Source organism: Nematolebias whitei, chromosome 13 (genome assembly GCF_014905685.2).
Source record: "Nematolebias whitei isolate Nwh7 chromosome 13, NemWhi1, whole genome shotgun sequence".
Lineage (NCBI taxonomy): Eukaryota > Metazoa > Chordata > Actinopteri > Cyprinodontiformes > Rivulidae > Nematolebias > Nematolebias whitei.
Genome location: NC_056510.1, coordinates 17403923 through 17416014, shown reverse-complemented (window position 1 = coordinate 17416014; position 12092 = coordinate 17403923). Strand labels below are relative to the sequence as shown.

The 12092-nt window shown below is 39.0% G+C and overlaps 1 protein-coding gene across 1 annotated transcript in view; it reads right to left on the bottom strand.

Annotated features, from left to right (window-relative positions):
- Positions 1–973: 973 nt before the first annotated feature.
- Positions 974–12092, bottom strand: part of LOC119419567 (myc box-dependent-interacting protein 1) — a 20057-nt gene continuing 8938 nt past the window's right edge. Inside the window, exons 8-19 of the mRNA XM_037686912.1 lie at positions 11957–12042; positions 11747–11822; positions 11325–11380; positions 9042–9111; positions 8809–8931; positions 8552–8635; positions 6672–6692; positions 4015–4404; positions 3441–3507; positions 2423–2487; positions 1367–1468; positions 974–1282 (exon numbers count right to left, since the gene is read on the bottom strand). Coding sequence (XP_037542840.1) covers positions 1181–1282; positions 1367–1468; positions 2423–2487; positions 3441–3507; positions 4015–4404; positions 6672–6692; positions 8552–8635; positions 8809–8931; positions 9042–9111; positions 11325–11380; positions 11747–11822; positions 11957–12042 — 1242 coding nt within the window. The 3' untranslated portion in view covers positions 974–1180. The remainder of the gene's footprint in view (positions 1283–1366; positions 1469–2422; positions 2488–3440; positions 3508–4014; positions 4405–6671; positions 6693–8551; positions 8636–8808; positions 8932–9041; positions 9112–11324; positions 11381–11746; positions 11823–11956; positions 12043–12092) is intronic.

The following is a 12092-nucleotide window of genomic DNA, read 5'->3' as shown; positions in this document are numbered from 1 at the left end:
TGGAGGCTTATAGAACAAAACGACCATTCTACACAACTCCAAATAGTTAAAAAATATATATTTTAGTAGTTTCATTTCACTCTGATACACTTTGAAATCAGATTTGTTTAAACAGATTGATCCTTGCTGTCACAGATTTGACCTATTTAACTGCACATGCTTCAAATTTGGATTTTAACAGGATTATATTGTGCCACCACAGATTCTACAGTAAAACAATGACCAAGGGCCTGTTTCTCACAATTAAACTGGTAATAGGAAGAACAGAGGATGGGCTGGATGTGTCCTGAAGACATGAGGAGTGGGATCACTAATCTAACTCTGACACTAATCTGACATGTACTGGTCAGTCTGGAGGACCTGTTTTTAAGACAAAAAGGTCTCTCTTTTTTTGCATTTTTAGGTGACATTGTAGACAAGGGTAGTATTATACATCGTTTTAGCGCTTTGAATTGTTGTAAGGATGTTTTCTTTTCTATTCTAAAGGTTTTAGGCTTTAAGAATATGATTAAAACGTAAGTACACTTTCTTTCAGTTTCTTTATTTTACATTGCAGGACTTAAAATCATTTGGTCTAGAAAATAAGTAATCCTTGATGAACAACAACACACCACATATTACTCCATGCTCTTTTTTTTCTTTCTAAGGCAAAATGCAGAAGCATTTTGTGTCCTGTAATGCAAACAAAAACATTTTAACTAAAAGAAGGCATACTTCTTTATTTTTTTACTTTAACTGTATATTTGAGAAGACTTTCCTCTGCTACACTTGGCATCGTTTGAAGAATTTTACACTGTTCTTAATCCATCCTTAGCAGTTCAGCAAATCACATCTTAAAGATGAGATGTGACATAAATACACTGCCTGAAGGTGGTCTGAGGTGTAGCCATTGCATAGGCAACTGCACATCATATCCTGTTGGACCAACACCAGAACTAACAGCAACAAATGGGACCCGTGGAATGGCTACATCTTTCATTTAGAAATGTTTGCAGACGTACAAAGAAATGCCAAGATCCACAGTGTGGCAGACCTTAGAAATGCATGATTTCAACCAGGGCTGTGACAGCTCTGCTTATATGGCCAAAGTCCTTGTCAAGAGACAATATTGGGTTGAATAGAGGGAAAGGTGATTTAGGCAATAGGAATAGAGAAATAAAAAAAGAAGGGCATCCTTCTTTCACAGCCTCTGGGTGAAGTTTTCAGGAAATACTCCTTTTGTGGCATTCTCCTTGTTTTGTTCCCAGTCATTCTGCTTGAATCCCATCAGCCATCCATCGTCCTGAACACATAAACATACTGGTAGTCCTCTCAATGCTCCCATAGCAACAAAACACACCATAATGTGTTGGTGTGTGTTTCATACCTGTTCGTCAGGGTTATCAAAGGTGACCACTAGCACCACATCGCCAGTCTTCATCTCTAGTTCATCTGTGTCATTGGCGGCATAATCATGCATCACCTCAACCTTTTTAAGAGAAAAAGTGACATGAATAACCTGTGCATACACAATGTATGCATTAAACCCAACTCAGATGTATTTTATTTAGGGGTGCACAATATTATCGGTATCGGCTGATAATAGCGTTAAAGTTCAATATCGGACATGGGCCATTCCATCAAAATAACTCGCAGATATAAAAGACGCTGTTTTTGTATGACAACCCAGTGATAAGGATGCCTGCAGCGGTAGCACAACGTGATGACATCACGCACCTACCCGATCTCAGGGCGGAGAGGAAAATTCAAAATGTCGGCGGTGTGGAAGTTTTTTTGTTGTTGTTGAGGCTGTCTGATTCTGAAGATTTTTGGACTATGTTGAGCTTCGTTACATCGTCCCGTCAGAGATATTTTCCGACGTAGCCTTACCCGAGTTTCAAGCCGTCATTTCCGACGTCATTCAGAAGCTAATAGTCGATAGCACTTGGGTGAGTTTTACCACAGACATTTGGACTTCAAGTGTTAACCCTGTTAGCATGATCAGTCTTACGGCACAGTGGATAGTCAAAAACGTTGAACTTAAAAAGGCTGTCCATCATGCACAAGAGTGCAGAGGATCCCACACTGCAGCTAGGAACCTGGAACAAGCCTCCACACACAAAACAGCATCACAGGTGACTAATGCTAATAAATAACATTTAACACCATTTAATATAAGTTAAAGTGCTATGCATATCATATGGCTGTTACTGAATATATGTCACCAGCTCTTACAGCTATTCCATAATTTTTCTAGCAAATAAGCCTAAATAAGAGGGCTATGTTCTGACAAAGGAAAGTATACAAAGTATCGGTATTGGTTATCGGCCAAAAACGTTTTAGCATACCTGCATATCTGATATCGGCCAAAAATCCAATATCATGCATCCCTAATTTTATTGGTATATTAGTGCTGTAAATAATTATTGGTTTCTTGTATTACCTTGAACAGGAAGCCTGGGGGCACATTTGCAGGCTCTGGTACCTCTGATGGTTCTGCTGCTGCCACTGCAGGTGCAGGTGCTGCTGCAGGTGCAGGTGCTGCTGCAGGTGCAGGTGATGCTGCCGCTGCAGGTGCTGCTGCCGCTGCAGGTGCAGGTGCAGGTGCCGCTGCAGGTGCAGGTGCTGCTGCCGCTGCAGGTGCTGCTGCTGCTGCAGGTGCAGGTGCAGGTGTCTGCAGGTGCAACAGAAACAAAGGCACAGATTACGGACAAGGTGGGGTCAGGTAAACAGTACACCTACAAAGCATTAGTACTGTATTTTTCAGACTATAAGGCGAACTTAAAATTCTTTAATTTTCTCAAAAATCAAAAGTGAGCCTTATGTATCAATTCTGGTTGTGCTTACTGACCTCAAACCAATTTTTATGTGGTTATTGTGAATGAGTTGAACAAAGTTTGACTTATATGACTGTTTTGTTTCGCTTAATGCGCCTTATAGTTTGGTGTGCCTTTTTATATATGAAAACAGACCCGTTCATTTATATTGCGCCTTATAATCTGGTGCGCTTTATAAAAAATACGATAAGTTAAAGTAAGTTTCTTTCAGCTGCTCCCTTCTGCAGGGGTTGCCTCAGCGAGCGAACTTGCACTAAATATTTGGTCATTGTTTTATGCTGGATGCCATTCCTGATGCAACCTGGGCTCAAACCAACAACCTCAGGATTACAAGACCATGGCACTGACCACCAAGCTACTGCAGCAAACTATTCAACTATTATAAATTTAAAATAAACCCATATTGATCTCATGAAGAAAAATGCCTGACAGCAAATTTTCACAACCTAACCATCTTTCTGCAGAAAGCAATAATCCTACACTTAATGAACCAGACTTCTACCATCCCTTGGTTTTGGCTAGAATATTTTTCTAATAAAATCATGCACAGAACTGGCTACAAAGCACAGCCTTGCCAGAGTCATTCACCCACCACAGTTGGCTCGTTGTTGCAGGTTGCTCCACCTTCGTTCACCTCCTCTGTCACTGCTTCTTCCTCTGGTGCAGGCGTAGCAGCTGGTGGCGACTCTCCCTGAAACCAGAAAAAAAAAACAATAGAATGACATTAAAATATGATGAACTTGAATGATGAAAGAAGGAAAAGGAGAAAAGCGTGAAAGACAAGATACAGACAAAAACACATGCCAAAAAAGACTAAACTGCACAGTTAGCAAGAAGACGGACACAAAGAGTAGACAGCAATAGTCGTATATTTATGACTGTTGCATTGTCATAAAGATAAATACTTTGCATAGCATAAAATGCATAATAATTAGGAATAACTGTGTAATCAAGAAGCACTTGCTTTCTACCCTTTATGAATTTCTTTTTGTCTGTCCCTAGTTTTTCATGGTTGATGCATCTTGCGTCTAGATGCATCCTAAACCACTCCATCTCAAGATTTCTCCATTTTTTTCAGTTAAAAATACAAAATGTATATATTTTCTGTGCAAATGTGCATGCTCATATATCCATCTCAATGGTTGATGCATCCACTCTATCACCCAGATGCATCTCTCCTTTTTCTGTCCTCGGTTACCTGACCCTCTTCATAATCCAGCTCTGAAGCTGCTTGAGTGGTGTCCTCCTCAGCTGCATCAGCTGGAGCCTCTTCAGTTGGTGTTTCATCCATGACAGGCTCCTCTTTGACTGGTTGTTCTGTGTCATCGACCCAGCCCTCCTCCTGGGCTTCAGCATCAGAGTCGTAATGGGCTGGCTGATTCCCATCATCCCCCCATTCCTCCTGGGCTTCAGCCATGGAGTCGTAGTGGGCTGCTTGGGTTCCATCATCCTCCCAGCTCTCTGTGGCAGCTGCTATAGGGTCATAGCGGACTGGTTGTCTACCATCGTCCCCCCAGGCGTCTGCAGCAGCTGCAACAGGATCATAGTGCTTCTGGGCTTTTCCTTCCCTGGCATCACTGTCCTCAGGCTGAAGGGCAAGGGTCAGGTTTCAAGCAGTCAGAAGTCAAAATAAATATTTCATCCTATAGTTATTACAAGGGATTCATAAATCAAACTGGGAACAAAGGGAGGAGAGGCAGGGTATAAGGGAGAAATGATGGCAAACTGAATAATTACACTTTTTAATCCTCAATAGTGTCTGGACAGTACCAGACTGATTAATGTTTACAGGCCTAGTGGGATTGTATGGCCACTATATGACAACAATAATAATCTTAGGACCACAGTAAAATATTTAATACAGAAAAGTGGGAAATTATTGTATTTTTGAAGTGAAACTCTAGATACGTTGTTTACGGCCTTGTTTTTATAAATGTCGGCATACTGTACAAATAATCGTCAAAAAATGGAATGCAATGTTTTTTAAATGTATATAAACCCATTTTGAATGAAACCTACATGATCATTTTGTATTTGACGTCAGCGACATGTTTCCAACAAAGCTTAGAAGTAGGCCTTGCTAAATGCATGTCAACAGCATACAGTTAGAACAGGAAGATTTGGAGGATATCAGAAATAACGAGTGCATTTACAAAAATTTAAATAAAATAAAATAAATTACAGTTCTCCTAGGTACTTTAACTTGCAGACAAAAGTCAAATTAAATGATGCCGTATTTGCATGTTTAGGCACAAGACTTGCAGAAATCTACTGCAGATTTTGATGAGATCTTTTCTCACCTAAAGTCTGCACTCTGTAGGAAATACTACAAAAAGCATCTGGAGGAAAAAAAAATCCTTCAAAAAAATGTATTTTCCTCAGAAACAATCAATGCATTTATTAAATGAGGCCCTGAACTAAAAAATGTCTGAAACTTCTAATCCTGAAAGGGTGGAGCCATATTTTCTGTTAGAACTAAAGTCACTTCCCTCATCTACATGTGGCACAGTGATAAAAAGTCAAAATTTTCTAAAATGTGTTGCTGCAATCAAATTTCTAAATGTATTTTAAATAATGTCATTGCGCCATTTCAGTAAAACTAAAAGTCAATTGTCACAGTTGTTCAACTTTTTTGGAAACATGGCTGCATATTGAAAAACCAAGCAAGGGATTCAATAGTTTATGATTAAAAAAAAAAAGGCAAATAAGGAGGTTAATACTTTGATACTTGGGAACATGGATTTTTTTTGGGAACAACTGTTTCAATTATTCAAGTATCAATTGCATTTGAACACTGAACAAAAGTCGTCATGAATTTATGACTAGCCCACGACCATGTTAGGTTCCAGAACATTGTCGTAGAGTATTAACCTTTACAGAGATGGTTCACATAAAATCAGAAAACAAAGTCAAATAAAACAAGGAAAGGTGGTTTTTCAACAGGAGGAAATACAAAAAAGGAATAATCAAGAAACACGTGTTGATTCTTTTGAGTATAAACATGGTTTACAATCCCACGGCCTTGTTCAGGTGTTAAAAAAAAAACACTTTACTGTTTTACCTTAGATTATTAAGACATATCTTCCTTACAATGATTAAAACAAAAACAGAGGTTAGTAAACTGATAGACGGGTTGGCTTTGAGCAAAAACGTATGAAGTTGCTCATGAGTTCTTGTTTATTACTAATCATATTTGCAGTGAACAATCCACAGCCAACATGAGCAACTTCTTAACGGATGTAAGGAACTCCATCGATGTGTGTCACACGTGACCACAAACATCACTTGTAAGAGTTAAATGACTTGTCTGAATACCAGGTGAACACACAACAATGTGAGGGAAAACAGAAAGTGGGAATAGCAATTCAGTTACAAATGATTTCAAACTGTGCACCTTTAATTCTTTAAAAACCTGCGATGTCTTCTAACCAATTCTTTATGGTTCACATAGCAACGACTAATAATGATAAGCTGTAAAACTTGCACAAACTATCTCTTGCATGTAACAGGAAAACGGCTGACGTTGATTGATTTAATGTCAATTTGAAACTGAATTGGCTCAAGTTCCATTTGTGTTGCAGCCCAGTATCTTCAGTGTTGTGTTACCACATCAAACACTGCAGACAACAACAGACAAACGGATTTGGGACAGACAAGTGAAAGCAAATGTTCATGGAAAAGCTTGTTAATAAAAACAGGAAGAAGCGTGAGGAGGGCAGGGGTTATATAGTGCGTTTGAGCAGACATAATCATCCAAATATTAAAAAAGTGAAAGAATATTGTATTATGTGTTTTCTAATATTTTTAGATTATTATTATTTTTATTTTTTTTTAATATCATATATAAACACTTACCCATGAGTCCCAGTTTGCAGGCTGTGGGAAAGGAAAAATCAATAAAGGAAGATTGGTTACTAAATACTTGCTTTTGTGCTCAAAAGGGACTCTGTCCGAGGCAGGCCCGCATGCTCTGTGACTACAAGCCCAAAACACTGGATCTCCATCAGAACTAGAATTATAAAGTTTAGCGAGATGTATGTACAGTAGTCCCTTGTTTATTGTGGGGGATCCGTACCCTGAAGCCCTGCGATAAGTGAAAAATCGCGAAGTAGGCTCTAAAAGAGCACAGGTCATGAATTCAGCTCTCTCTGCCTCCGGCTGCACTCAGCCACCTGCAAGCGGTCTTGGCCACACCCACTTCTTCGCTCTGCACGGAGAACAGCTGATCAGCTGCAGGAGGAAGCTTATCCTGCAGTATGGGCTGCACAAAGGTGCAGCAGATGCTAAATAATTTAAAATAAATTATTTTAAATAAAAATTCCATGCCAAACGTGCGGCTCATCCATCAAGCAGCCAGTTGTGTCATGTCCAATCTTACTTTGAAAAACAGCAATAGCGCAAGTCCACAAAAAACGAACCACATAGTAGTGAGGGACTACTGTATACCGTGTACCTTATGTAGCTTATACCTTTTTAAATAGCAATTTGCCATAATTAGCTTGAAGCTAGGTTTTTGCTATTTGTAGCATCTAGCTAACCTTTTGTTGTTGTAGCTGCTTTCAATACTTTTATTATTAAGCTAGCATTTCTCTATGTTTAGTATAAAGCTAATTTGTGTTATTTTTAGCTTCTAGCTAGCCTTTTGTTATGTATAGCTTTTAACTGATCTTTTGCTGCATATAGCTTCTATGTGACTTATATGTGCTGCTGATTATCCATGCTGCTGATATCTTGTCTTTAAACTGCTGTATGCATTCATACCAATCAGCTCACAACAGACTCCTGTTCAGGCTGCTGTTTAATATACCATAATTTACATTATTAGTGTTTAGCATATATCTTAGATCCTTGTATACTGTTTATTTTTGTAGTTTATACTTTTGCTATTTTTGGGTGTAACTGGGACCTTGAGTACACAATTTTGTTCCACCTCATGTACCAGGTGTGATGCGAATGACAATAAAGAACAGTGAGCCTTGAGATCTGAAGCTCTGAGTGATTAAATCCCAACGAGGAGGATTTGGTTCAATACGTATTGCACATTTGAATCAGCTGTGAAGGTCTTCTTTCTGCAAACTGCTCTGTTTTAGTAAACCAAGTAAGCCTCAAGGTAGACCAACCCAGTTTCATTCCCTAAACATTTACTACCATCTTTGGGCAAGAAAATTAAAACAGGAATAGTCTCACACAAGGACTCAACAATGGAGGGTTTAATACTTTGTAATATCTTACTGATGAATTCTGATTTTTTTTGGTGGCAAAGTCCTCCATACATGAGCTAATATTAAAGTTTTGTCCGGTCGTAAAAAGGCATAAATAGGAGCAGAGAAGGGCGGCAGTCTGGAGTTCATGCCATAGGTAGTGTGTGAAACGGGAAGAAGTGGTCACTAGAAGCAGGTTTCTACAGATCATCATGCCACCATCCACCTCAGGTTTGGTAGTTTAGAAAAGAAGCAGTGCAGGCAACACCTCAAACCATGTCAGGCTGAAGTGACTCCACGTTTTATCCAGACTTAGCCAGTTTATTTCAGTCCATTTCAAGCCAACCAACTGCTGAGCTTGTGAAGTTTGATTCTTTATTGGACTTTTTTTTAATAATGTCCAAACTCTTTCTGAACTTCAACAAGAAATAAACCTGGACTCCGTCAGAATAGAGCATGGGATCTCTTGCAAAGACTGACATATCTTTGGAAAAGGTCTCCACAGAATTTGTGTTCATGCCAGGAATCATCCACCTGAGCGACAGCAGAGACTTTGGTTGTTGTATTGAAAACATCCAGGTCCATATCCAGCAAGCTGCTGAGGGCAGGACTGTCGAACTGATAACGACAGGAACAGGAGTGCTCATTGGCTAATTGAGTTAAACAGTGAGGAGCAGGAAACAGGAGCATAGAATAGAATAGAATAATTCAAGAAGGCTGCGATTAAAAATTCTGATCTGAAGAAGTAAAAGTTAACGTTTTACAGTTTTTGACAGCAGCTGCTTACTAACTTCTGTAGGAGAGGTGACGCTGATGTCGGGAGCTGCTGCAGCGTCAAACAGGTTGATGATGATCTCTGTTTTTAACTCCTTCGATGGGGTCACCTTAGGTGGCGGAGGCACTGCTGGTCTTAACTAGAATTCAGAGGGGAGAGAAGTTCAGGAGGTTTCGCTGCAAGCCACTTTGAATATTGTTTCTAGGTTGAATATCATCACAGAGAGAGAAAGAGAGAGTCTGCATCTACCTTGGATGGAGATTTGGGGATTGGAGGGGGTCCTCCTGGTCTGAGAGTGTGGTTAGAAGCCTCTTTACCACTGCATGAAGGAAACAAACACAGAAAGAATGGCAGAAATGCTAAAAACACGAGAACACACTGCAGAAAATGTTCACAGGAGCATCACTCAAAATGCAAACAGAGAAAGGTTCCAAGGCATGCATTACAAGCAGTAACTGTCATGCAGAAACAGTGGACATTTGCTTTTTCCATCTCCCATCATGCAGCAGGCCTGGTCTGTGCCTCCAGTGAATCCTCATAGGTGAGCAGTGTGAGAGGTGTTTATTCTCACATAGAAGATGTTCTGCTGCTGGTAAAAGAAAGTTCCAGCATACACTCTATACTCTGATTTATTATTGTCCCATATAAGACATGAACCTTGTGGCTTGTCATTAAAAAACATTATCTGGTGCAGCAATAAAGAAACGCATGCAGGTTTGTTGAGCACACGGCACTCTCATCTGATGGCATGTCTGTGAAATCATTTGAATTCACAACAAGCACCAGATTTCCTAATATCTTTCTGGTTGCAGGCTAACTGAGGTGCAGCAGCTGAACAGAGGACAGTTTGGACAGACAGAAAGGTGCTGTGTCACCATGGTTACCTCCTGCTTGCTTCCATCGATGAGGCACCAGCGTTATCTGTCTTTCTGAAAGGGGAGGTTCAGGGGTGACTCCAGGTTAATGTTTGCTCTTCCTGTTGCTTAAAGTCCTTGTTTTTTTGTTTAAACCGTCACTGATTTTCATTGTTACTCATGATAAACCAAGAAAAGTGAGGTCATTCGCTCATGTTGGTGTTTAAAAACAAAATGTTGGTACAAAACATATTTCTAATGCTTCCTTTTAAAAAGATTAAGCATATTTTGTTCAGTGGAGACATCTGAACACTTCAACATGAAGCAAGCTCCTAAACACTGAGCACAATAAATGGGAAATAAATATGTTCACCGAAAATATTATTGTACATGCCTTTTTTTTACATACAGCTCGTGCAGGAGGAGGGTGCAATGCCTTTTGGTATTGGTGCAACTTCAGCTTTTTGAGTTATTTAGCCTTTTCTGCCTTTTTTGGTCTCATGTGAAATTAATTGAACTCATTTTACATCTGTCAAATGTTTAGATCTGTTTACAACCTTTTACTGCTCAATTTACATTTTGTTCTGGTTCAGCTTCTTTCAGCTTTCTTGTGCAAATGTAAACATTTTGTCAGCTACTTTCAGCGACTATCAACTGGTTTTTAAACAGATTTATGCTCTTTTCAGAATATTTCTTCTAACTACATTTTTGTGCCTCCTCCAACTTCTTTCAGCTAATTTCAGCTAGTTATGCTACTTGCAGCTTATTTCTGCAAGTTTCAACATTTTCTGCTATTTCAGCAACTATTTAGCTGTTTTAATGGTAATTTACACATTTTCAGCTAATTCCACATTTTTTGCACGTTTCAACATTTTTTTCTGCCTAATTCAGCAAAAATGTGCTCTCAACTTCCTTCTGGTAATTTAAGCTTCTTTATGCTATTTTATCTACCTTTCAGCTGATTTTTTGCTCATTTTAGCTTTTCTTCAGATAATTTCCACTTTTTTGTGCACATTTCTGCTTCTTTCAGCCTAATTGGGCACCATTGTGCTGTCTCCACTTTCTTCTGATCATTTTTCTGTCTGCCGTTTCAGCCACTTTTCAGCTATTTGTTATTAATTTTAGCTTCTTAAGCTGATTAACTATTTTGTTGTGCTCGTTTCTGCTTATTTAAACCAAATTCAGCAAGTATTTGTTCTTTCTGATTTCTGCTGCTAACTTAGGCTTGTTCTTCAATTTCAGCTACATTTCTGCACGTTTTTAGCTAATTAGTTCTGCAAAAAATGCAGTTTCTCTAGTTTTATATACTTTATTGTCATTTTAACTTCAGACACAGACCGCTGTGCTTCGTAGGCCTCTGAGCCAGAGTCTCAGATATCTAATGTAACTCCAGTTTATTTATTTATTTTTTGGTAAATAAAGCAAAGGAGTAATTCATTAAAGTTTGGGGATCTAAAATGAACTCCAGGATTTTGCATAAAAAGCATTTTATGTACACAAGTCATCTACGTTTTGTTGTAAAAAAAAAAAAAAAAAAAAAGTTAAACTATTAATAGTTGTAATTTCAAAACAGAATTTAATTCATTTGTCTCATGAGTGATTGATGGCTGACATAAGTTACTAATATGAAGTTTTTCCTACAATATGAGAAACTCTCAACGGCCCAAGGCTCACTAACCTGGTTGTGTCTGTTTCCTCCAATTTTTCCAGAACATCATATAAATCCTGATCCAACTGCAAAAAATACACAGATAGGTTGAACTTCTTACCTTTTTATTTAAAACAATTCATATTGTGTTGTTTCCTTATCTGACATTGCACAAATGCATTTTCTTCCTTGTGTGTTAAGGCTACAACCATTTAGACCCATTGCATTCACATAAATACAGAATAAATCCATTAATCATAGTAAAATAAAATAATTTTACAGGGGACACTCTACCTGCAGCCACTTTTAATGCTTACACTGCTGTTGCACTTCTGCCACTGTCTGCCATTGTTAACATTTTCCATTAACTACCACCTGATATACTGTGTCTGTAACTTAATCCAGTCCTGCATCTAAACCCAGCAGCGCTGGAGGTCTGGGAGGAGTCTTACCCGACTCATTTCTTTGTGAAACTTCTCTTCGAAACCCGCCAAACTCTGGAAGGTGCTGACATAAAATCCAACACGACTAAAAACAGCAAAGAAGACAGAAACATTAGTAACTGCATCACTGGCTCAACTTACCTCAGCGATCCATGAGGGTAAATGTAGCTCAGGTGTACAGCAGTTCGTGTATTCATGATACACAGACTGAATACACACCTGTTCCAGAGTGAAGGTAACTCCTCTTGCAAGTCAAGATTTATTTCCTCAAACACTTTCTGGGTTTTTTCCAACTCCTCCTCAGCCTGACACACACACACACACACACACACACACACACACACACACACACACA